At 36.9% G+C, this 26,598-nt stretch overlaps 1 protein-coding gene across 3 annotated transcripts in view; it reads right to left on the minus strand.

Annotated features, from left to right (window-relative positions):
• The window catches only part of LOC122070979 (3-hydroxyisobutyryl-CoA hydrolase-like protein 3, mitochondrial), a 22,934-nt gene extending 2,573 nt beyond the window's left edge, over positions 1-20,361 (minus strand). Inside the window, exons 1-9 of one of the 3 annotated variants that reach the window (XM_042635250.1) lie at positions 19,857-20,361; positions 19,449-19,550; positions 19,228-19,291; positions 1,844-1,931; positions 1,614-1,710; positions 1,362-1,491; positions 986-1,164; positions 253-377; positions 39-140 (exon numbers count right to left, since the gene is read on the minus strand). In XM_042635250.1, the coding sequence (XP_042491184.1) occupies positions 39-140; positions 253-377; positions 986-1,164; positions 1,362-1,491; positions 1,614-1,710; positions 1,844-1,931; positions 19,228-19,291; positions 19,449-19,550; positions 19,857-20,115 (1,146 nt within the window). In that variant the 5' untranslated portion in view covers positions 20,116-20,361. Of the gene's footprint in view, positions 1-38; positions 141-252; positions 378-985; positions 1,165-1,361; positions 1,492-1,613; positions 1,711-1,843; positions 1,979-17,363; positions 17,417-19,227; positions 19,292-19,448; positions 19,551-19,856 lie in introns of those variants that run through there. The other 2 variants (XM_042635242.1, XM_042635257.1) reach the window with 2 other exon arrangements.
• Positions 20,362-26,598: the final 6,237 nt, after the last annotated feature.

Here is a 26,598-nt window from a genome sequence, read left to right on the forward strand (position 1 = left end):
GGGGGGGGGGGGAACTAAAGAAGAGATAGAGAGTAAACCTGGTCCTTGTCAATCAAAACTGCCCGAACACCTTCAGCAAAATCATTTCGAAGCGAGGACCTTAAAGCAATGCGGTATTCAGCTTTCATTACCCCAATTAACTGGAAACAACAAATTGCCGCAGAAGAAAGGCATCAAATTCTGAAATACACAAGCCTTGAAAACAAACCTATCATAAACTGCCATAGTTCAAGCAGCAAAAGAGAAACTCACATTGGACAGTTCATTGTTTCTCCCATGTGCAGATAAGACTCTAGAGAAATGCTTATGGGTTAAGCAGAGAGAAAAAGGAGCCCCTTTTCCAAGCCCTAGAAGTGCCTCACTAGCCCACTCTGCCACTGCAAAAGAGAAAGGAAAGAAAAATATGGGGAAAAAATCAAATCAGCATGAACGATGAATTACATACCAATTAGCAAACAGTGACCCCCCCCCCCCTTAACTTTTAATTGGGGTTCTGCAGCAGCATTTCAACAAGGATTTATTCTTAGAAAGACATTCATTTAAAGGGAAGGAGGGATAGAAGAAGAAGACACAAACTTTCTCCTTTTCCTTCCCCTGTAAGAAAATGGTAGGGGTGCTATGAAGATTCTTATCCTTGAAATACAGTAGGATATTTGATTCAGAAAATTTGGAATGAAACAAGTTTCAAGTCATAATTAACTAACAAAAAATATGGAGAACTAAGGTGACACATAAGAAACTACATGAGCACAACTTCAGAAACTTTTGAAGGGTAACTTCAAATGACTTTGCATGCAATTAATTGGCACCTGAGTCATAAGGGGTGCCTACACTATTCACATTAAATACTGTGTAATTTAAGACCTATAATTCACACATGATATCTTCAAACAAAAAACAAGAATTTCCGGAGCAAAACAGTAGTCAGTAACTTATTGTTATAATTGATCCTTAAGGATTTATCATGGGTGAGCATGTGGCATACCTGTAGCATCCATACTCAGCCGATATTTCTCAAGCTCTCCCATTATCTCAATGACCGACCTATCCACACCAAAGGATGAAACTATCTGAGGTAAAAGCAACTTCAATTGGGCCTCCAAATCGGGCTCCTTGCTGTATTTGGCCAGTAGTGCCTCTACATCTTTGTAGGGATCATCAGAGCTGTGTGCAGAATGGATATTTGATTAACAGAAATTATATGAAAGTAAATGAGTAGAAAATATTAAACCATACCTTGTCAAGTTTTTTCATGAAAATTTTACGCATGCAAATAATTCACTACAACAAGACAAAGGGCTACCAAACAAGAAAACACAGAATCTACTACCACCAAAATGAGTCAGATGATATGGAATTACAAAGTTAAAGCAAGAAGAGCCTCTTTCAACGAACCCAAACCTCCCGATGGCATATAATGGGTCCCCAGGCCTATGTATAATGCATCAGCAGGAGAAGAAATTCTTTTTCCAGTCAACCCAAGATAAGCACCTGTGACAAACTCAGCAGATCCAAGCCAAACTAACACAGTGAATAAGAAGAAAAAAGAAGAATATAATGAAAACATAAAATACTTATAAAAAAATTAAAAAAAAAAGTGATCTAACCCGTACCAATTGATCCTCCTCCTGGACTCTGTGCGGCTATGTGAGCAAATCCAACATCTGGGAACAAGCCAATTCCATTTTCTGGCATAGAAAGCACTGTCCTCTGAAGCAAGGCCACCAAAAACTAAATTACTAGATGGATGGAAGGTCCAGTTAAAAGTAAAATTTGAGTCACTAGACAGAAAATATTCCACAATGATACCATCCATATGATCATTGTACAAAAAGCATAATACCTCAGTGACAATCCGGTAGCGACCATGACCAGATAGACCAATTCCAAAACCCATGGTTATGCCATCCATGAAGGAAATATAAGGCTTCCTGTACTCAGAAATTTTGCATATGAGAGAATATTCCGCAGTAAATACCTGCCAAGCGAACTCATTCATTCAGTCAGCAGCATTAATTTTAGCAAACATATAGACAATATGCTATGTACATTAAAAGCTAAGTTATTCACAACTGTGTATTATACAAATAGAACTTTAAGTGATGGATATATATAATTTTTAGATGGGTATACTATACAAGGGGGGAGGAGGAAGGTAACATCCAGGAGACTTGAACTCGAGACCTCCTAGTGAGTGTGGGCTTAGCACACCACAACTTCACCAACTACCCTAGGCAGTTGTTGAGTGATGCATATTATCCAAGCTGTACGACAATATTGTCTGGCATAAGCATGCATTAGAAACATCGTTATACAGAACAAATTGGTGCTGTAAATGATAATGAATACCTGATGTATATAACCCCAAGACTAGTTAAGAATATGTTTGCATACCACAACAAATAATACAACCATACCACATAATATCCCGCAAAAAAAAATGACTATATCCAAAAATAATCAGCACGCTCCAAAACAGGAAAATCAATTTTGATAAAAAAAATGGTAAGTAGAACAATGAGCTGCTCCGGTTGGGTATCTCACCTTAAAAATAAATAAATAAAACTGCAGCCAGGACAATTTACATTCAGAATATGTTACCAAGGGGTTGGGGAAACTGAAGCAGGGACAGAAAAGAGACATTTGGATCTTTGTAAAAGATTACACTGTTATGGGTCAAGCTCAGGTGTATAACAATGGTAGCTCCTGTCTCTCAATCTGGTATGGCCTACACGCCTACCCCACCTTTTTGTTTTTTCAATAACAAAACTTTATTAGATGGAGGAAGTGATGCTACAAATACAATGACAAGATTGAGGGCAGCACTACCTCAACTAGCAATAAGAAATAAGGGCATACCTAGTGCAAGAGGCTCCTCATGTGCAAGGTCCCGCGGGGGGGGGGGGGGGAATATGCAGCCTTACCCCAAGAATGTTGAGAGGCTGTTTTGACCGCTTGACCACCAGGTCGAAACATTCGTACCTTACCGTTGGACCAAGCGCACCCCTTCACTACCTCACTTTTCTTCTCATTCTCGCTTATGGAATCGGAGCATGACCAAAGTATCACCACATATTTCAGTTCCAACCTTGGTCAGAATGCATGCGACTCTATAGGCCTGCAATGTTTCAGCCGAAACTTGAAATTTCTTACCATTTGGCATTTCAGTTTCATATCGCCAAAACGGTACATTCATTTGATTTAAATACCAAATCTCTGTCAAAATGGGTCGCCGTTTCGAGCCATTTTTACATGTCTCAACCGAAACCTACGCATTCAACTCCAACCCCTTGTTTTTAAGTTTTTTTGCCATTCCACTTGCAAATCTTGGTGGAAGTGGGACAACATGTTGGAGGCTTCTACAACACATCTAAAATGAAGATTTTATGCATTTAAGTTAGATTTCTTGAAGATTCACTGTTTGAGGCATACCCTTTTTCCCAAAGGTTAATTTTTGCAAAAAAAGGAGAAAATATGTAGTTGATAGGCTTCAATTTTTTACATGTTAGATATCATAGGCCAATTTACAACTTCACTTAGTAAGTTTAATTTTCTGTTTTCTATTTATTTTTATTTTTATTTTTTTAATTTGATTTCCTTGTAGCAAATTTTTGGAAAAAAATAGGGTTATCACTTGATTGTTTACTTATGACGTTATAGTTGTGACACTTGTACGTGTACGATGTACTTGTGATTAGGAGACTGAGAGGGAGTGGTGATCTTGTGCAATGGTCTGCTGCTTCCTCAGGTGTATTTTCCTATCAACCAGCTTGGAATTTAGCTTGTTCTAGAGGGACTGCAGTCCCTTGGTCAAAGGTGGTTTGGTTCGCTGGACATATTCCCCGTCATAGTTTTATTGCATGGAGAGCTCTTTCTCAATCCCTTCCAACCATGGTTCTACTCCAGAGTAAGTATATCTCTTCCTCAGGGTCTTGTGAATTGTGCTGGAATGGTTAAGAGAATGTGCAACAATAGTTTTTTCAATGCCCTTACTCCCAAACTGTTTGGGAAAGACTCCATCATAGATGTATGCTGACTACCAGAAGAATTTTTGATTTGGAAGGGGAATGGCAATGGGTAAAGAATGCCTTCAAAGGGAAGACAGTTTGTGATCCATGGTACGAAGCCAAACTAATATTTTGAGTGTGCTTTTTTAACAATTTAAAGTTTCCATCGTGTTTAGAGATGCTAAATTAGGGTCTCCATGAAGTTTTGGACCAAAATATGGCCGAGTTTCAACCGAAATTAGATGGTTTTGCGAACCACTTCGGTTTCGACCCAGGTCGAACTGACTTCTTGAACCTTAGACCAGAGTAAAGTCTCAAAACAAGACCTATTGCACCTCTAATAACTCCTCTGATTCCATAAGGGCCCGCACTTTGTAAAGAGCAACCATCCAAATTCAAGTTGACGCAGTCCACCAGAGGATGCCACTTGAGCATAATGGCTTGAGAAAGATATCTTTATAAGGCAATCTGAGACCAACCCTTAAACAAAGAGGTGTTGGGAACATCCTGGAAGATAAGATCTGCCACCACCCAATGGAACTCTCTCACTAAGGATGCAACACTCATTGAATGGTCCGGAATTACACTCCTACCTGATGCTTCTACTTCACAGAATAGCATGGAGAGTGGACTGCCAAAGGAACTTGACCCTCTTCCCAAAGGGTTAAAGAGTAGGGGCCAAAGGACCAAAACCATATTGCCTACCCAATATGTCCTTAGGAAAGACCAGGCTACTTGAAACAACACCAGATAAAGGATCCACAATTTCAAGACAAAAGAACATAAGTTAATAGTCATAGGATTTCCAATCCATTTTAAAAATCAACCAATATGACGAGATAGGCATCTCCCTATCCATTTGGTTTTATGCTAGGTAGATCTACAACAGAAGCTATTTACCTACTCAGGAGGCTCATGGAAAGATTTAGAGCTAGCAAGAAGGGTATCCATATGGTCATTATTGACCTAGAAAAAGTTTATGTCAGAGTCCCTAAAGAGTTAATCTAGCATATACTAGATAATAGAAGGGTGTTAAGTAAATATGTGGATATAATTAAAGATATGCATGATGGCGTAGTGACTGAGGGATAGGTAGTGAATTCCCAATTACTATTGGACTACATCAAGGATAGAGCTACAACAGGGCCGGGCTCTTAAAACCCTAGCCCAACCCTGAGTCCTTTGAGCTGGGCCCAAGCCCGCCCTGAACCTTAACTTAGGGCCTCAAAAGTTCAACCCAGGCCCACCCTTCCACGGTCTAGCCCAGCCCAGACCAGCCCTAATTGGACAAAGCTGGGCCAAGATGACCCTGGTTTGCAAGCTATAACCAGGAATACCTTGCAATCTAGGGTCGGGTATACCCTGAACCTGATTTGCCATTAAGGGCCGGGTATACCCAAAACTTGACCCTGCAAAATATGAAATAATTCAAAAAATAAATATGTTCATAATAAAGAGATCATCCTAAGAAAACAAATAGTTTAAAAAACTCAAATTACTTGTCATGAGGAGAACATCCTAAAGCAAACAAAACAAAGAACTCCAACTACCATGGTAAAAAGAGAGGAGACCATCCTAATAAAGCAAACAATCCAAAGATCTCAAATTACATGTCATGTTAGACAAAGAGGAGAAAATCCTAAGAAAACAAACAATTCAAAGAACTCAAATTTTGTGCTTGTTGCAACCCTTCAATCCAAATAAGTCAATTTTTTTTTCAAAGAAAATAGAGTCATTTTGTTTCTGCATCCTTCATTAGATTTCCATGTTTACTCTTCCTCTTTAATTGGTCCCTGTAAAATTTAAATATTGGGTCATTAATGCAATCAAAAACACCCAAACACCCAATTTTATCATAGTGATGGTTACAAAGTGAATAAATTAGAGCAAAAAAAAAACACATACTTCGAAGATTTCCATGCTTACACAGACCAGATTATGCCTTGAAAAATAGGAAAACATTCAATATCATGTTTTAAATCAAACTTGTAATATCAACATCCTCATTAACATCTGAAAATATAATTAATGCAACAAAAAAACTAGTAAGATTATCCAAACAATAGTACATGTAAATAGTATTAGTACTTTTATTAAATGAAATTCAACTTGAAAGCTTGTTACTTGATTCAATCTTGGCAAGGTCATCCAAGCTTTTTTCGACATCAATTATGTGTTGGTGAATGTCATAGCCAATCCTGTGCACACACCAAGGACTCTACGATCTGTGGTGTCAATGAACTATGGAGTTGGTCTAGAATCCGACCACTAGTGCTAAAAGTAGACTCTAAAGAAACAGGAATTGGTAAAATATTCTGAGCCATTTTACTAAGAATGACAAACCTTAAGCTATTAACCTTCCACCCATTCAAGATGTTGAAATCCTCATTATCTTCATCATCATCTCACAATACCTTCTAACAAATAATGATCCAACTTCGTTCCAATTTCTTAACCCACCTTATTTTTCAATTTTTAAAAAATTTTGTTGTGAATATTTTTAGTGGCATTTGTTGGTGGGGCATCAATAAGTTTAGGAGTTTAAATATCTACCAATGCACTAGGAGATGACTCATGTGATTGGTAGTGCTTTAATAGTTGGTCCATGAAATTCCTAATATTTCCCGTCTTCATTTCAACCTTAGATTGAGGATATATTTCCAAATATCAAGCCTCTTTAACTTCAAACGAGGATCAAGAACAGCAGCAATAACAAAGAAGATGTTAACGTTACCTGTGATAACCCAATACTTTTAAAATTTTTCCATCATGGCATGTGCCATATCACGAATCATGGGATCTTCACTTTTTGACCAATCCATCAACAACAATTCAATTCCATAAATTTCTGAAAATAATAATTTGATGTGACATGAAGAGACCCAGACAATCTTGTGGTGGCATTGTAGAAAACCTCCAAAAAATGGCATAGATTTTTTGTCTTCTCCTAATCTTGTTCACTTGGAACCATATCCTTACAATCTATTGTAAAGCTCAAGTCTTCAAAAGCTTTCTGAAACTCTAAAGTAGTTCGTAATATGAGATATGTGGAGTTCCAACATGTAGGAACATCTGGAGATAAGGTTTTTTTTAAATTGAATCTATTGTAATTCAACGTCTCCAGATGTTCCTACTCGTTGGAATTCTACATATCGTATGTTACGAACTGCTTTAGAATTTCAAAAAGCTTTTGAATGCCTATAAGATAGAGACTTGAGCTTTATAATAGATTGTATGGATATGGTTCCAAGTGAACAAGACTGGGAAAAGACGAAATATCTATGCCAGTTTTTGGAGGTTTACTACAATGGCACCACAAGATTGTCTGGGTCTCTTTATGTCACATCAAATTATTATTTTCAGAAAGTTTATGGAATTGAATTGTTGTTGATGGATTAGTCAAAAAGTGAAGATCCTATGAGTCATGAGATGCATGTACCATGATGGAAAAGTTTAAAAAGTATTGGGTTACCACAAATAACGTTTAACATCTTCTTGGTTATTGTTGTTCTTGATCCTCGTTTGAAATTAACATATGTGGAAGCTTGATATTTGGAAATATATCATCAATTTGAGGTTGAAATGAAGATGGGAAATATTAGGAATTTCATGGACCTGCTATTAAAGCACTACCCATCACATGAGTCATCTCCTAGTGTAGTGGTAGATGTTTAAACTCCTAAACCTATTGATGCCCCACCAGAAAATGCCACTAACAATATTCACAACAAAATTCTTTAAAAATTGAAAAATAAGGTGGGTTAAGAAATTGGAACGAAGTTGGATCGTTATTTGTTAGAAGGTATTGTAGATGATGATGACGATAATGAGGATTTCAACATCTTGAATTAATGGAAGGATAATAGCTCAAGGTTTGTCACTCTTAGTAAGATGGCTTAAGATATTTACCAATCCCTGTTTCAGCTGTTTCTTTAGAGTCTGCTTTTACAACTAGTGGTCGGATTCTAGACCAATTCCATAGTTCATTGACACCACAGATCGTAGAGTCCTCGGTGTGTGCACAGGATTGGCTATGACATTCACCAACACATAATTGATGTCGAAAAAAGCTTAGATGACCTTGATGAGATCGAATCAGGTAACAAGCTTTCAAGTTGAATATCATTTAATCTTACTAGTTTTTTTGTTGCATTAATTATATTTTCAATGTTAATGAGGATGGTGATATTACAAGTTTGATTTGAAGCATGATATTAAATGTTTTCCTATTTGTCAAGGCAGAACCTGGTCTGTGCAAGCATGGAAATCTTCTAAGTATGTTTTTTTTATTGCTCTAATTTATTCACTTTATAACCATTACTATGATAAAATTGGGTGTTTGGGGCTTTTTATTGCATTAATGACCCAATATTTAAATTTTACAGGGACCAGTTGATGAGGAAGAGTAAACATGGAAATCTAACGAAGGATGCGAAAACAAAATGACTCTCTATATTCTTTGAAACAAATTTTAGTTCTTTGGATTGTAGGGTTGCAACAAGTGCAAAATTTGAGTTCTTTGGATTGTTTGTTTTTTTAGAATGTTCTCCTCTTTGTTTAACATGACATGTAATTTCAGATCTTTGGATTGTTTGTTTTATTAGGATGATCTCTTTGTTTATCATGACAAGTAGTTGGAGTTTTTTGGATTGTTTGTTTTATAAAGATGATCTCCACTTTGTTTATTGTGGTAGTTGGAGTTCTTTGTATTGTTTTCTTTAAGATGTTCTCCACATGAAAAGTAATTTGAGTTTTTTAAATTGTTTGTTTTCTTAGGATGATCTCCTATTTATTATGAATATCTTTATTCTTTTAGTTATTTCATATTTTGTAGGGTCAAAGTCAGGGTCAGGGTCAGGGTTAGGGTATACCTGGCCCTTTATGGCAAATCAGGTTCAAGGTATACTCGGCCTTAGATTGCAAACCAGTGTCAAGGTTAGGGTCAATCAGGGTCATCCCAGCCCAACCCAATCAGGGCAGGTCTGGGCTAGGCTAAACATTGTAGGGTTGGGCCTAGGTTGAAGTTTTGAGGCCCTGAGTCCAGGTTCAGGGTGCGCTTAGGACCAGCTAAGGGGACTCAGGGTTGGGCTAGGGTTTAAGAAGCCTGGCCCTGTTACAGCCCTAAGATTGAAGAGGGTGATACCACAAAGTGACTATTTTCGATATTTGGAGTCAACCACAAATAAAGAATGTGATATAGAAAATGATGTTTCACAGAGAATTAAAGTGTGATGGATCAAATTGAGAGGTGCATCAGAGAGTTGTGACCAACGTATCCTTTTAAATCTTGAAGGAAAATTCTATAGGACAGTCGTATGACTGGCAATGGTGTATGGAGCAGAATGTTGGTCAGTTAAGAAGCATCATAAAGATAAGTTATGTGTAGCAAAAATGAGGATGTTGAGATGGATGTACAACAAAACTAGGAAGGACAAAATAAGGAATGAACATATTAGAGTGGATTCGAGAGTTGCCCCAATTAGTGATAAGCTCCGAAAGTCGTTTGCAGCGGTATGATCATGTTCAATGGGGCCAGGGGATGCACCAGTAAGGAGGATTGAAGGAACTAAAAGAGCTAGGGGCAAGTCTAAAATGACCATAAGAGTAATGAGGAAAGATATGCATAGTTTTGCCTTGTCCTAAGTATGACATTGAATAGAGCCGATTGGGGGGCAAAGATCCGTGTAGCGGACCCCATTTAGCTGAGATTTCAATTATTAGTCTTATTTGATGTATTGCGGTACTTTCTATCACTCTTACTTTGCCTTTAATCTTGTCCTTTACTCCTTGCACAGATCCATGTAGCCGATCCCATTAAATTGGGATAAGGCTGAGTTTGATGTTGCTCCCCACCTACCTTTGTTGAAAAACATCAGCAGTTAAAACTCTTTTCTAAGCAAACCCTAGAACCTTGCACCATGTTGAGCAATAATAAAATTGGATAGGGAAATAACAGGCAATGATTCCTCACGTTCCAATCCCTTCTCTCGACCAATCTGGGCTTCAAAGCAAACAAGAATCAAAATTCTATGCTGAAAGTTTTTCACAAAAAGTATCCAAAGGAAACACATTCATGATAGATGACCCTTCTGAGAGAATAAATCCATGATCTTAGTAACAACTCCAACTCTCAAAAGTCATGTTATCCCATTGAAATTCCTTCTACTTGTCAACTTGTGCAACATTTAAAGTTCTAAAACTCTATGAGACCCCTCCAATTAATGAGCTCGAACACTGAAGTAGTCCAGGCAAAAACATATTGGGGTCAACTAGCCAACCATGAAATCTACGAAAGGATACTCCATTTTTAAATTATCCATATCAAACAATGGAGTGTTTACCTTTGGTTACATATACGGCATAGATCTCGATGATCTATGGAAGAAACACTAAACATATAACATATCCCATACTTCCCTCTCCCAATGGGCGGCTGATGGAAATGGACTACCAGCATGGTTTTAAGTATCGGTGCGTATCGTGCCGTATCGGCCGATACGTATCCGTATCGTGCCGCATCGGCACGATACATACCGATACGCTACGGGGAATTTTGAGCCACTTTTTGTGTATCGGTGTATCGTACGTATCGATACGTACGATACTCTACGATACGAACTTTTGAAAATCTGAAAATTCCCGAGAGTATCGGTACCGTATCGGTACGTATCGAATGTATCGGTGTAGTATCGGACCGTATCGTACCGTATCGGTACGATACGACTACTTAAGTGTTATTTTTTTATTTTTATTTTTTTTCAATGCATTAGATGGGCTATGAATTTGAAGATTATGACTGATGCTTGACCATGATGCACCTGAGGAACATTTAATGAAAGCTTTCAAATAAAAAGTAAAAGAAAAACATATTTTGAAGAGGCAAACCACCATTAGATGATTAGAACATGAGGCCATAACCCACAAAAGGGAGAACTTCACCCAACCTCCTCTCTCTCTCTCTCTCTCTCTCTCTCTCTCATCTGCAGTGCTTTGACTAGTTTTCAATAGATTGAAGATAAGGACAGAAAATGAATGGGGCCAAAAGGGGCCTTAGGAAGGACTTTTGTTTGGATTGACATGTTTTCAAACACAATATTCTGTGATTGTCTTGTCTGAAAATGGGTCTCACTCTGTTATAATTAGTTCCACTGTGTTGGATATCATTGTTTTTTTGAATACATACAATTTGATTCCATCCATATGTCTCTCATGTTGCCACTACTGATAATGTTCTTTCTTTGCCCCTAAGAATATAATCAAACTCAAGGTGGATCAGAGAAAAGAAACTTGAGTTTGGGCACTAACAAATGAAAATGACTGGAAGGATGCATTTTTTCGTCAACAGATCTGCAGGTTGATTCACTGATGGAATGAAAAGAAGAGAGTACCCTGAGGTTTATGGCTGCTAATCTGATAGTAAACCATGGAAAAAATGAATACTAATCTTGATAGGCCACTTTCAGATGCATTAGCTAGAAACCTAACTAAGGTTTAAAGTTATTGAGGCAAAAGATTCCAAATACTTGCAGTGGCAGGGAAGGTACAGCTGGCTGGAAGCTTTCAAACAGTCCTTGGAATCTACAAGTTGTAGCACGGTCCCGTGGCTCACTTATGTGGTTTATGTCGGACGAAGTCCCTGGTGTTACTTCTCCCATGGTTTACATTGGAATGTTGTTCAGTTGGTTTGCTTGGCATGTGGAAGATTATGAGCTTCACCGCTTGAATTTTCTCCATACTGGTTGACCAAAAACTTGGTATGCTGTTCCCGGAGATTATGCCTTTGCTTTTGAGGAAGTTGTTCGTGTCTAGGGTTATGGAGGAAATCTCGACCGCCTAGGTATGCAACTTGATTTTTCTGATTAATTGATCCATCTAAAATATTGCTTTGGAAAGTCCGAGAAACTTGTGCTTGAGAAACTTTCTTTGAGGTGTATTAACCTTGAAAATATTTCAAAGAGAAAATTCTTAAATATCAATTAAACTCAAATGGTAGATTGAAACTTTCATTGTGGAAGTGAATGGTTCAAAGAAGGAGAGAAATATAGTCCAAGAAGAACCTTGAAGGCTTGAACTTGAAAGTTGAAACATTTGAATAGTAAGTTCTTGAATCTTTACTCACTTTTTTCAATTTTAACCTTAGATTTTCAAGTTTTTTTTTTATAAATCTAAGGTTCATCATACTTAGAATCACATTTTGTGCATCATTATTACATGAAATCATTGGATTTAGAAGGATTTACAAACTTTTTTCAAGAGAAAATGAGGGTTTCAATTTTTTTCAAATTTCTTAGATCTCCTCATGTTCAATGGTTAAAAATGTTTAGATTTTTTATATGTTATGTAAAAACAAGTGTTCTACAACTTCCATGGAAATTTTTGATTTTTCTTAAAAAAATATATTTTTTTTTTATTCCGAAATTAATTTTTAAAAAAAAATCCCCAACATTTTTTTTTTTAGAAGATTTAGTTCATTCAACTCTTAAAAATAATGTCATAAGTTATAATTACTAAATACATGATTTCAAATGAAACCCACGTTTTTTCCCCAAAAAAGTGAGGGTTTCAATTTTTTTTTTTTTATTTCTTAGATCTACTCAAATATATTGGTCCACACTTTGTTGATTTTTTATATGTTCTTCAAAAACATTTAATCTATAACTTCTATAAAAAAATTTTAATTTTTCTAAATAGTTTGTATTTTTTATTTTTTTTATTTCGAAAATTAATTAAAAAATAATAAAAATACTAAAAAAAATACAATTTCTTTATAAAATTCAGTTCATTTTAGTTTGAAAAAAATATATATAATTTACTTGGCCAATGACCATGATGTAAAATTAGATGTACAATTTTTTCCAAAAAAAGTGTGCATTTCAAGTTTATGTAAATTTGGAAAAATTAAAAAAAAAATTCTTTTTTTTTTCTTTGGATGCATCTCATTTTAGTTTCTAAAAAAATGCTATTATGTACTAAATACTAAATCAATGAATATGCATATTAAGATTCATTATTTAGCTTCGTAGGAAAATGGCGCCTAAAGAACGGACTAAGGATATTGGATGGGCTACAGCTGAGAAAGTACAAGGCAATAGGTTGTGTACAAAATGCAATTACTGTGATACTATCCACCTAGGAGGTGGAATTACCAGACATAAACAACATTTGGCTGGAGGATTTTCTAATGTTGCCAAATGTAACAAGTGCCCAGATGAAATAAGCAAAGCAATGAGGAAGCACTTAAGGGGAAGTAGAGATAAAGCAAAGAAAGCTGTTGAAGAAGATGATAGATTGGTTGAGAATCTAAGGGATCATGAGGATTATGAAGGATCTGATATGGAGGCAGAGGATGAAGATCAACAGCTTGCACGAGCGATGCATATTTCAAGGGAGGAAGCAAAAGAAAAACAATGGATAGCAGAACAGCTGAGAAGAAGTCAATCTGTAGGACCTAGGCGTGGTGGCCCGATGATTTATGAACAAGGTTCTGGCTCTAGAAGTCGTCCAAGTGTAGATATTGGAGGCACTGTGAAGGGCATGTTTGATAAATTTACCTCCAGTGGTAAAAGTAAGGGGAAAAGGAGCCCAGAAATTAGAGATATGAGAGATGCACCATATAAACATCATGATGAAGGGCAACAAAGGATTGAAGAGGCTTTCCAACCAAAAACATTGAGTAAGAAAATTGGGAAAGCAATCTCTAGGTGGTTCCACAGTTCTATGATTCCACCTCACAAAGCTAAAGATCCGTACTTCAAGGCTATGGTCAAGGAGATTCAGACATGTGGGAAAAATGTGAAGCCACCCACACCCCATGAAATTGCAGGGCCATACTTAGATACTATTGTGAAAGAGGTGGATGAATACATTGAAGAGTTTAAATACAAGTGGCCTGAATATGGAGTGACCATCATGTGTGATGGGTGGAGTGGACCGACGAGGATGTCCATCATCAATTTTCTGATATATTGTGATGGGAAAACAATATTCCATAAGTCTTTCAACGCATCCTCAGATATCAAGGACTCAATGTATTTGTTTAAATTAATGGATGAAGTTGTTCAGGAAGTTGGGCCAGATTATGTTGTCCAGGTTGTGACTGATAATGCCCCCAATTTCAAAAAGGCTGGTATTTTACTTATGGTGAAGTATCCCACCTTATACTGGACACCTTGTGCAGCCCATTGTATTGATTTGATGTTCAAGGACATTGGTGAAATGAACAAAGTGCAGACATTGGTTTCTGATGCCAAGATGATCACCAATTTCATCTACAATCACAGCTGGGTGTTGGCATTGATGAGAAAGTACACAAAAGGTGACTTGGTGAGGCCCGCAGCAACAAGGTTTGCAACAAATTATATTGCACTTGATAGTATTCAAAAACGGAAGGAAGGGCTAGTTAAGTCATTCACCTCTAATGAGTGGTTCAGTAGTAGATATGCAACCACTGAAATTGGAAAAACTGTTCAAGATCTAATCACCTCAACAAAGTTTTGGGAAAGGATATACCGATTTACTAAGATTATGCAACCACTATTTGTGATACTTAAATTAGTTGATGGTGATAAGGCACAGACGATGGGAAATATAGTGCATTGTATGGAAGTTGTCAAACAAAAGATAGAAGAGGAGAACCCAAAGTCATTTAAGGCATTTTTGAAGATTATAAATCGTCGATGGGAAAATAATTTGGTTCAAGACCTTCATCGGGCAGGTATTTTCTCAATTAAATTTATAAGTTACTTTATTAGTAATTTAATATATTTAATCGTTAACAATAAGTAATATGTAACAATGTCAATGTGCAGCCTATTATTTGAATCCGGATCTGCACTACAAGAATAATTTAAGGTTTAGGAAAGATTTGATGGAATCTTTGAAGGATGTTATCAACAAGTTAGCTCCTAATATTGATTCGGCAACAGATGCAATTGAAGAGGTTAGTAGTCTACTAAACTTACATATTGAATCATTGATTAATATTTAATACATTGAGTGGCATATTAATATGTTAATACATGGATAGGTGAGGTACTTCCGAGAGGCCACTCAAAAGTTTGCTGATCATTTAGCTATCCGTGCTAGAGGAACACAACGCCCTGGTAATTTAGGCTTAATCAGCTATCCTTGTATTTCAAATTTATTTCAAACTCCTAATGTTGCAATTATCTTTGTACAGCTGATTGGTGGATGAACTATGGATGGAGCGCTCCAAGCTTGAGGCCAATCGCAATGAAAATATTATCATGCACGGCATCCTCAAGTGGTTGTGAACGTAACTGGAGTACGTTCGGATTGATACACACCAAACCTCGGAATCGTCTGAGTTATGAGAAGCTGGAGAAGCTAGTGTATGTGCACTACAACATGAAATTGAAGATGAAATATTTAGAATTGGAGAAATCAGGGGATGATATTGATGTCAACCCAATTGACATCACCCACATACTCGACGAGGAAGATCCAGTTAGGGGATGGATTGAGGAGACTGAAAATGTTTTAGTGTTGGACAAATTGTCTGAAGATCGACGAGAAACCACACCTGATCCCATTATAGATGACCTCATTAGAGATATAAATGAAGATTTTAAAAATATTGTTGATGATGAAACCCAAGCACCATCAACTATGGAAGAGGATGATGATAGCTCCAATGATGACGATATTAGGAGGACGAGATCAGGTGCTACATATAGCGTAACTCAACCAAATAGTGATGATAATGATCGAGACAAGGATGGTGTTGCTGCTGATGATGATGATGATGATGATATTATGGTATGATGATGATGATGGTGGTGGTGGTGGTGGTGGTGGTGGTGGTGGCAGTGGTGGCAGTGGTGGTGATGGTGGTAGTGGTGGTGGTCAAACTTATGTACCACTACATTTCACAGAGGAGGCTGCATTTACACATGCAACCCAAGATAGTCATCATGGTGCTCGCACACAACCAAAGTCTTATAGTCGGAGGGGTAGGCGATCCCACAATCCGAGTGCTACTGATGCATTGATGAGTAGCATGGAGTCAATGTGCATTAGCTCAGATCTTGCTGGTTCTTCATCCGGACATGGACACCATGTATCTTCATATGCATCTTCAGCCTATAGATATGGGACTTATGCAGGACAATCATTTGCCAATCCAGAGCAGTACAGAAGTTCAGATCATGCTGGTTCCTCATCCGGACACGGACATGGACACCATGTATCTTCAGGTGTTTCTTCGGGCTATGGATATGGGACTTATGCAGGACCAACATTGGCCACTCCTGAGCAGTACAGAAGATTCTACAATGAATGTGAGACCCACTACCATAAATATTTTGACTGGGGTAAATATTGTGCCTATATTCGACAAGTGCAGAATATCATTGTAGTTGCTCCTATTGAAGAAGAAGGTCCTAGCCAAGGATTTGAACCACCACGATACTCTTCATGGCACTCATCACAGTGGCAATGGCAATGAGGAAAGAAAAAACTGTAAGAAACTCAAACCTCATCATTTTGAACATTTTCAACTCAATATATTTGTCTATTAATACGATACCCTCTACTTAAGTATTTATGCATTCTACATGTTATATATAACTTTTTTTAACTGTTTTTTTATGCAAAAGTGTATAAAAATGTGTTCCCTATCCATTTATGTGCGTATCTTTAGCGTATCTCCGATACGATACGATACCCTCCGATACGTATCTTAATTTTAACCGACCGATACGGCGACCGATACCGATACTTTAATCCTTGACTACCAGAGATTCCAGCATAACTATTTTAACATAATTATCAGATATCTATTGTCTCCAACTTCTTTTTTGAAGTATTGGATCAGTCTGTTAGTAGTTAGTAGATAAAAACAGGTTCCAAGCCCAGGTCTAAGGTATACCTCCCTAGACTTTATCAACCTGCCAAGTTCACATCTTAATTATATGACACATGATTACCAGCACGCAGCTTATTCTTACCACATTTCTTTCCTCTTGCATGGTTACATTAGCTTACTTATCCCATAACAATATCATGATGCATGAAAAATGACTGTGAGATACATTTGCTTTTTGGAGTTCTGAAATTGAGGTGTAAGACGCCCCATACCAGTATTACAATAAGATAATATAAAATGCCTTGGGAATCAGGCTGAGGTCCAAAGTAAACCCATGGTGAACTGATTCTTCACCCTAACTAGAATTGCTACTTCCAACATGTCTATTTTTGGAGAGGATGCCTCTGTTTTTGCCTATCATTCCTCCCCACTCACAAGAATCATTAATAGTAGAATTGCAAAAATTTGGGGAATCATCAATAAGTACTAAAGTAATGAATATGCCAAATTAATATAAAATGTCTCAATACCTCAATTATATCTGACATTTGACGTCTAGTTATGATCTGCTTCACATCACCACCTGCAGATCAAACTAAGGCCACTTGTTATTAAAAGGATGCATATCTAGCAAGTCTAAATACTAAAAAGAACAACAAAGCAGTATGCAGACATGTAGTAGATGAAATAACCTAAAGGGGGGTGAATAGGTTATACTAATGGAAATTAAATTCTTTTCGATGTACATGTCCAAATGTGATTGTAAATAAAATACGGAATGAATATGAAACTAGCACAATCACACAACACTGAGAATTATAGTGGTTCGACTCAATCCGAGTCTAGTCCACTCCCTACAAGAATCCTCTTGTAAGGTGTTTCACTAGTTCTCCCTTTCAGTATGGTAGATAGAGAAAAAAACATTTACAATATTTTTTACGGATAAGAGTATCCTTACAAATCCCCTTTACAGGCAGAGAGACGCATTTACAATCTCCTTTGCAGGTAAAGAGGCACCTTACAATCTCCTTTAAAGTAGAAAGGCACCTTACACTCTTTTAAAGATAAGAGAATCTTTACAATCTCTTGAGGATGAGAGGGTCCTTACACAAGCCTAAGTACAGTCTAGACTTAATGTAAATAGAAAATGGAGAAATGGAATAAAAGAGGATTACCTCCGGTGTGGTGCAAATGAAATATGCAATGATGATAGAATGAATGCACCTTTTGAAGTCTTCTTGATGCTTGTAATGTAAATGCCAAGATGTAGATGAAGACTTGTAGATGGTCTTGAGTTCCTCTTGAATGTAAAATGAAAAACTTGAACTCAAGAGATGGTGTAGACCAATTCTCACTTCTAATGCTCAAATAATGCTTCTCCAAAGTTGAGATTAATTGTTAATTAATGAGTAGCATTAGAGGTATTTATAGGTGAGCTTAGGAGAGCATTTTAGGCAATAAATCTCACTCAAACGGTCAGATTCTGAGACCACCGATCGACCGCCAAGAGCCGTTGGGGCACTTCCAAGCAATCATCGATCGACGGGGACTTTCTTTTGATCGACCGGCTATGGTCTCGGATAGTTCCGATCAATCGGGGTTTCCAGCCAGCCAACCGCCAACATGACAAACTCTGTTTTAACAGAATGCTGCCATACTGACCAGTTGTCAGTATTTTGACCATAACTTTTTGGTCCGACCTTGGATTGACTCGAAACTAGTTGCTTTGGTCGTGACTCGATTTTCTACAACTTTTATGAAGGGTTCATCTCCTGATACTAACTCTAAGGTTACCCAAAATGCCCTTGAGTCAAGTCATTATGGTTTTCACAGAATATTACTATAACACATTTTTTCTAATATGTTCCTCACCACTTAGAGATTTTCCATACTTGGTCAAGGTATGATTTATGGTCAATCTAGTATGATGCAATGCACATGCATGCGGTGAGTGCACGTAAATATGTGGAAGTTACAAATTACATTAAAAATGACCAATCTATCCTAGTGGTCTTCTTCTTCACTTGAACCTTCCACTCTTTGGCACTTTATCTTCTTTTCTTCTTGTTTGCAATTCTATGTCTTTGAGCTTCATGTCTTGACATCTTGAAGCTTGAATTCTTATGATATCTTCTTCAAGCATTGATGCCAACTTGTTGATACTCTTCATTTGATGACTTCAATCTTCATTTCTTTCTTTCATTCACCAAATTCGATCTTTGATATGAAGTCTCTTCAAAACAATACTTGAAGGCAAATTGTGAAATACCTTCATATGTTTGTTATCATCAAAACCAACTATAGGAGTGTGAGCATATCCCTAACAGTAGACACCTAATAACAACCACAATCAGTCATGCAACACAAAAAAGTTACAAGACACCATGAGAAGACCTTCTGCACAAGAGGAGTACTTTTGTCCTTCTGAATTTCAGCAACAACCCCCTTATGTCCATTCCTGCATTGATCATGAATGATTACCCCTCAAACTACACCGAATACCCAAAAAGACAAAATCCTATGAAGACAATAAATTTGTAAAAGAATAAAATGAATGGAGAAAATGAACACATGCTATAAGTAGCATAAAAAAGAACCTTTTTTCCTTTATTTACCTGCTGAGAATGCACGAGGTGAACTGCCCTCCGCCAGAACACATTTGACTCTAGGATCCGTTTCCCATTCTTCCAAATAATTTTTATACTTCAAATCCATATCTGCCATAGAAATTCAGTAACATGTCAGCGCCATCATAGTGCAAGTTACTAATTGAAAGTATTTCGAAACTGACGATTACACATCTAAAAGCATGCTTCCATCAAAATCCTATCTTCAAAATACCATTTCCAGTAGATTAATTAAACGAAATACATGGAAACAAAAGCAATTTTCAAATACTTTTGCAGCTAACAAAGATTTGCAAAATCACATCCATAGTTCCACCTCCATGAAGAAAACTTCAATCACATAAGAGTTCAACTCAATTAAAAAGAAATAGAGAGCACCGAGGTATCATGAGAGACCTAAGTTCATAGCATTAAGAGCTTTGGGACGGTCGAGGGTGGTAACTGCGACGCCACTGGGGAAGACATTTCCCTTAACAAATTCTTCGCTGCCAGCCATGATCGCGAAGGTTCGTCGAGAATCAGTGGTTTTAAAGGTTTTGAAGAAATTCGAATATCGAAAACGATAAAATTGCAAGTGAGAACGAGGACTGGTGAACGGAGTGGAAGACCAAACAGATGATAACCTGAGCACTGAAGAATAAGAGAGTGGAAGCATGATCTTCTCTTTTGGGTGAAGTGGCTGATCTACGTCTACTGTAGATCATTGCAGGACAAATGTTACAAAAGGTCATTTTGGGGGAAAAAGGATAATTTTGGAGTTTTGTTGATTGCCCAGAAAATGTCACCGTTCTGTTTATATTCGATCTGACTGGGGAAAAATTAAAGGGGCCAAGGGAGGGGATTCCCACGTTGACAGCGTGGGATGGAGTCTAAATACTCAAGGCACTGAGAGTGTGAGAAAGGGTGGGACATGATTCAGGGGAGAATGGGAGATTGTTAGGGAGGATAGAACTTAATGTATATAAGAGGAGAGGGTTCTTTGAGCAATTGACACAAAGAGTGCACCAATGAAGAGCACTAAACAGTTTTAGTATATAAAGGGGAGAAATAATGTTGCCTTGGCTGCGTAGTGTACTCTAGCATCTGCTTGTGTCTATCTATCTTCTTTTCTATATGATATATGATATATGATAGGTGCATCCAAAAAAAAAAAAATCAAATAGTGGAGTGTCGGTTAATCAGAAGTGGTTGATTGCTAGGTTTTAAAACCATGAAGATGTTGAAGGGAAATACCAGGGCATACGAATTGTTAAGCAAATTTCCAGAGAAGAAAACAATGCTGAACTAATTCATTGTGATTTTTCTGGGTAAGTCTTGGAATATAATCTCTATTAGGATTTCTTTTGTATATTCTTCTTTTTTTCTTTTGTTCACAAAAAATGGGTTTGGTTGCATTTGGTATTATTTATGGAGTTTGTTTCTATTTGAAGAAAAAAAAAATTGATAAGACAGAAAAACCAAATGGAGTTTGTTTTGGTCAAAATTGATTTTCAGTTATTTTTGCCCTGAACTTTAATGAGCACATTCTACAAAAAAAAAAAAAAAACTTTAATGAGCACGTACTTAGGCCCTTTTTGGTACCATTTTAATTTTTTATTTTTGATTTTTGTTCACAAAAAACAGTTTTGGTTGCATTTGGTATCATCTATGGAGCTTGTTTCTATTTAAAAAATAAATAAAAAAATTAATAAAACACAACAACCAAAAAGATATCAAGAGTCATCTATGTATTTTGACCAAAATTGATTTTTAGTTATTTTTGCGCTGAACTTTAATGAGCACATGCTTAAAGTCCCATTAGGAGGGGTAAAGTAGTCATTTGCTTTGTAATTATAAATCCAAGCCTCTATTCCCCTTTACTTCGGTCTAAACTCCAAAATAGAAAAAAAAAAAGTTACAAGGAAGATGGGTGAGGGGAATATCTCTTCACCCATTTCTTTAAAAAAACATTTTATACATGGATATACCAAACTATTTATCACAAAAAACCATTTTTTTCAAATAGTTACCAAACCATTTTTATGTTTTGATAAAATAAAATAAAAAAAGATTTTCATTGATGATTTTTGTTAAATAGGTAAAAATCAAAAAGAAAAATTATACCAAAAAGGGCCTTAAAGTCCCGATATAGAGGAGTGAAGTAGTCACTTGTTTTGTAATTAGAAATCCAAGCCCTTTGTCCCCTCTTCTTCAATCCACAATGGAGAGAGAGAGTCATAAGGAAGATGGTGAAGGGAACATCTCTTCGCTAATTTCTTCAAAAAACCATTTTGCACATGGGGATACCAAACCATTTATCACAAAAAGCCTTTTTTCCTCAAGTAGTTACCAAACAATTTTTTATATTTTTATAATAATTGATTTTCATTAATGATTTTTAGTAAATATTTAGAAATAAAAAAGAAAAATGATACTTCTTTTTTTTTTTTTTTTCAACTGAGATGGAATAAACTTAGATACAATTGCATTACAACATGCCCTTCAAATGAAAATTTTTATTCTTGGTGACAACTTAAGGGGTGGGGAGGTGAAGAACTGATTTTGGACAAATATGTTTTCTTTTGTAAGATAATAAACAAAGATGGAAATAATCTTGAATAAAATTCAATAAAAAAACCTCAAAACATAATATTTAAAACATGAGATAGTTTTCGCCTCTTTGGTATCATTTTTTCTATTTATTTTTACTTATTTAACAAAAATCATTAATGAAAACCATTTTTTATCAAAACATAAAAATGGTTTGGTAACTACTTGGCAAAAATGGTTTTTTGTGATAAATAGTTTGGTACCTCTATGTGCAAAATGATTTTTTGAAAAAATGGATGAAGATATTCCCTTTACTCATATTTTTTATAACTGTCTTTCTCCACTTTGGATTGAAAAATAGGGGGCAAAGAGATTGGATTTCTAATTACAAAGAAAATGACTACTTTACCCTTCCATATTGAGATTTTAAGTACGTACTCATTAAAGTTCAACGCAAAAATAACTGAAAATCAATTTTGGTCAAAATACATAAATGACTCTGGATCTTTTTTTAGTTTTTGTGTTTTATCAATTTTTTTAAAATAAAAACAAGCTCCATAAATGATACCAAATGCAACCAAAACTATTTTTATGAACAAAAAAAAAAAAAAAAAATGATACCAAAAAGGGACTTCATAAATGTTGGGCATCTCAACTATAATTTACCCTACAATTTTCAAACTATGATCCAAAATCTCAACACCTGATGGTCATTTCGGTCTGACTTTAATATATATATATATATATATATATATATAGTTTATGTTTTGAAAAATATGAGTTTTTTTTTTTTTTGGTAGAAAAAACTATGAGTTTAACTTTAGCTCACCCTCTCTATCTATTCACTCCTTTAATAATATTAAGCAAAAGAAAGTCAGACGTGCCCGTCCTTACCCAGCTCCTGTAATTCACTCGGATGGATCCCAACAACAGCATTTTTTAATACAACACACCATAGAGGTTGTGGATCAGCCCCATGGGGAGCAATGAATATCTGATGTTGGAATTGTCAGGGTGTTGGAGGGGCCCTGACAGTTCGCGCCTTGCAAAGGTTATCACGAAAAGATAAACCTGATATCCTCTTTTCTTACGGAAACAAAATGTTCATCGCTCAAGCTTCAGAAGTTGAATTAAACGCTTAACCTGGGTGTTCTTTTGGAATCGATTCCAATAACCTTTCCGGTGCCTTGGGGTTGTTTTGGCAAAACCATCTCCAGGTAACAATTCTATATGCTGATATGAATATTATTGATGTTGAAGTTATTTCTCCAGATAGTCCAAAGTTCTTTATCACCTGTGTTTATGGTGATCCTACACGTTCCAAGAGGGCTGCTGTGTGGAGTAGGCTGAGATCCATCACTGCTAATCATGTTGAAGAGTGGCTCTACTTGGGGGACTTCAACTCAATTCTGTCTTGGCATGAAAAATCAGGTGGAAACAGAACAGGGGATAGAGATATGCAAACATCCCGAAATGTTATCCAAGATTGTGTTCTCCTTGATCTAGGTTCCAATGGTCCAGTTTTCACTTGGAATAATAAAAGGAAAGGCTCAGCTAATGTTAGAGTGCATCTCCACCGTGCTTTTATCAATCAGGCATGGCAGTGTTTATTCCCCAACTCAGCAGTGTAAGATCAGACCACTATCCTCTATTTGTCGATATAGATGGTTACATTACACCAGGCCCTCGCCCTTTCCGTTTTGAAGCCATGTGGTTGAGACACCCAGATTGCTCTCCTATTGCACAAAATGCCTAGTCTGTAATTTGTGACGGCTCTGCTTCCTCTAGACTATATGAGAAGCAAAAGAACTAAAAGCCTTAAAAAAAATGGAACCGTGAGGTGTTTGGAAACTTGCAGGCTAATATTCAGACTCTGAAATCAGAACTTGATCACCTTATGGGTCTCCCTGAGTCAGCATTCTGCCAAGACCGTGTGAATGATATATCTACTAAACTTGCTGAGGAACTCTTGAAGGAAGAAGATTTTTGGAAACAAAAATCTAGGGTGCAGTGGTTGAACAACGGTGATCGAAACACTTATTTTTTCCATGCTACAACTAATTCAGCGTAGAAGAGGTAACAAAATTTTGAAACTCAAAAAATCAAACGGCATATGGACCTCCTGCCCTTTAGAGGTGAAGGAAGAAATTCTCTCATTTTATCAGCAGACCTACTCCTTGGAAGGTGCTGATTCTGACTCCCTCCTCCATGTTCTTAATTGTATCACTCCTAGGGTGACTGAAGATATTAACACTGAACTCTGCAAATTGCCTAACCTGTAAGAGGTTAAGAAGGCCCTTTTTGCTATGAAATCCACTAATCCCTTTGTTTTGATGGCCTCCCTCCCATCTTTTTTCAAAGATTTTGGGAGTTTACTCACCTGGAGCTTTTTGGGTTTGTTTTTTAATTCTTTAGATCTAGAGTTCTCCCACCTCAATTCAATAAAACCTTAATTTGCCTTATACCAAAGAAAGGTCACCCTGAATCGGTGGAAGATTTTAGACCTATAAGTCTTTGTGTTGCTTCTAAAATTATTTCAAAAATTATGGCCACCTGTGTGCAAAGCTTTCTCTCTTCCATTATTGATGCTTCTCAGTCCGCCTTCATTCCAGGGCGGTCAATTTCTACTAATGTATTCCTTGCTCATGAGATGTATCATTATATACGTGGTAGAAAGAAAGGAAAGAAAAGCTTCATTACTCTCAAGATGGATATCAAGAAAGCTTGTGATAGACTTGAATGGGTATTCATTGAACAAGTTCTTCTCAAATTGGGTTTTCATGAGCAATGGGTTCAGATGGTGATGGCTGGTATTCGATCTGTCAGTTTCAGCTTCATTCTAAATGGTTCTATTACCCCAACAAGAGGGATCAGACAAGGCGACCCCTATCTCCAGCTATTTTCCCCTTATGTTCTTAGGCATTGGTCTCGGTTCTATCTACTTCCAAGCTAAGTAGCCTCATCAAAGGAATTAAAATCAGAAATAGAGGACCTCCTATCTCCCATTTATTGTTCGCAGACGATTGTGTTTTGTTCTCTGAGGTTCAGCTACACAAAATTCACAATCTCAAAGCCAACCTTGATCTTTACTGCAGAGCCGGTGGATAGTCCATAAATAGGCAAAAATCTATAATCACTTTCAGTCCTAATACCCCCACCAAGTTTAGGCGTTGGTTCTCTCGTATACTTCAAATTCGATATGGAGAGGGACCTCAAAAATATTTAGGTCTGCCCTTGGAGTTTGAGACCTCCAAAGCCACCCTTTTCAAGGAGATTCGAGTGAAAACTTCTAATTGAATTAAAGGTTGGAAGGAGAAGCTTCTTAGCCACGCAGGTAAGGAAGTCTATGTTGAGATCCGTGGCTTTCTCCTTTTCCAGTTATGCTTCTTCCCATTTTAAGATGCCTCATTCTCATTATGATTATATTAGAAAAATTGCTTCAAAATTTTGTAGGGGTCAAGGGGAGAATGATTCCAAGATTGCTTGGATATCATGGGAGAGATTATGTTGCTCAAAATCTAAAGGTGGATTCGGATTCAAACATCCTAAATTTCAAAATTCTGCTCTACTAGCTAAGGTTGCTTGGAAAATATGGTCTGATCCTAATTCTTGGTGGAGCTTCCATTTGAAATCTATTTACTTCCCTTATTGTAGCTTTCTTGAAGCTCAGACTGGCCATCGTCCCTCTTGGGCATGGCATAGTATTTTGCATGGAAGGGATGCTCTCTTAAAAGGCATGGTTTGGATTATTGGTTCTGGAAATTAAGTTCGCATTTGGGAAGATCAGTGGGTGCCCTCTCTCAAGAACTTTAAGCTGCAACAGTCCTCTCTACCGAATTGCTCGCTCTATTGGGTCTCGGATCTAATTGATGATGAGAACAGATGCTGGAAATCCAATCTCCTTCATCACTGGTTTGCCCCATTAGATTCTGAAGCTATTAGGAAAATTAAACTTGGTATTATCCCTTGTGAAGATCGTCAAGTTTGGGGTGCCTCTAAAACTGGACTCTTCACAGTTAAGTCGGCGTATCACATCCTCTCTAGTCTCAATGAAGAGTGGGAATTATCTAGAGCATCTTCCTCGCGACAGTCTATTAGAAGAAGCATTTCTGTTCACACATGGAATTTTATTTGGCAGTGTGAAACATTGCCCAAGCTACGCTCCTTTTTTATGGCGAATGTGCGCTAACGGTTTGGCCACGGCTGAGGGTCTTCGTTTAAGACAGATTCCCATTGATCCTTTAGGGGGCGTTTGGTTCGAATTATCCATCGGACCAGATTCCAAAGATTCAGGATTCTGGATCTAACTCATATGAATGAGTTTCTTTGGAATAATTTCTTTTTGGTAAAAAAACTGTTTAGTTACCCTGATTCTGTCACTTGATTCTAAGTGGAAAACTGTTTGGTTACCCTGATTCTGTCACTTGATTCTGAGTGAAAACTGTTTGGTTACCCTGATTCTGGCCATTGATTCTGAGTGTAAAACTGTTTGGTTACCTTTGAGTCTTTGAACCCATGTTTTGTTGGGAAAAAAAAAAAATCCCAAAAACAAAACCAAAAACTAAAATTTGTTCCACACATGTACTTTATTTTTAATTTTTTTCCTTTT

Source organism: Macadamia integrifolia, chromosome 2, assembly GCF_013358625.1.
Source record: "Macadamia integrifolia cultivar HAES 741 chromosome 2, SCU_Mint_v3, whole genome shotgun sequence".
Lineage (NCBI taxonomy): Eukaryota > Viridiplantae > Streptophyta > Magnoliopsida > Proteales > Proteaceae > Macadamia > Macadamia integrifolia.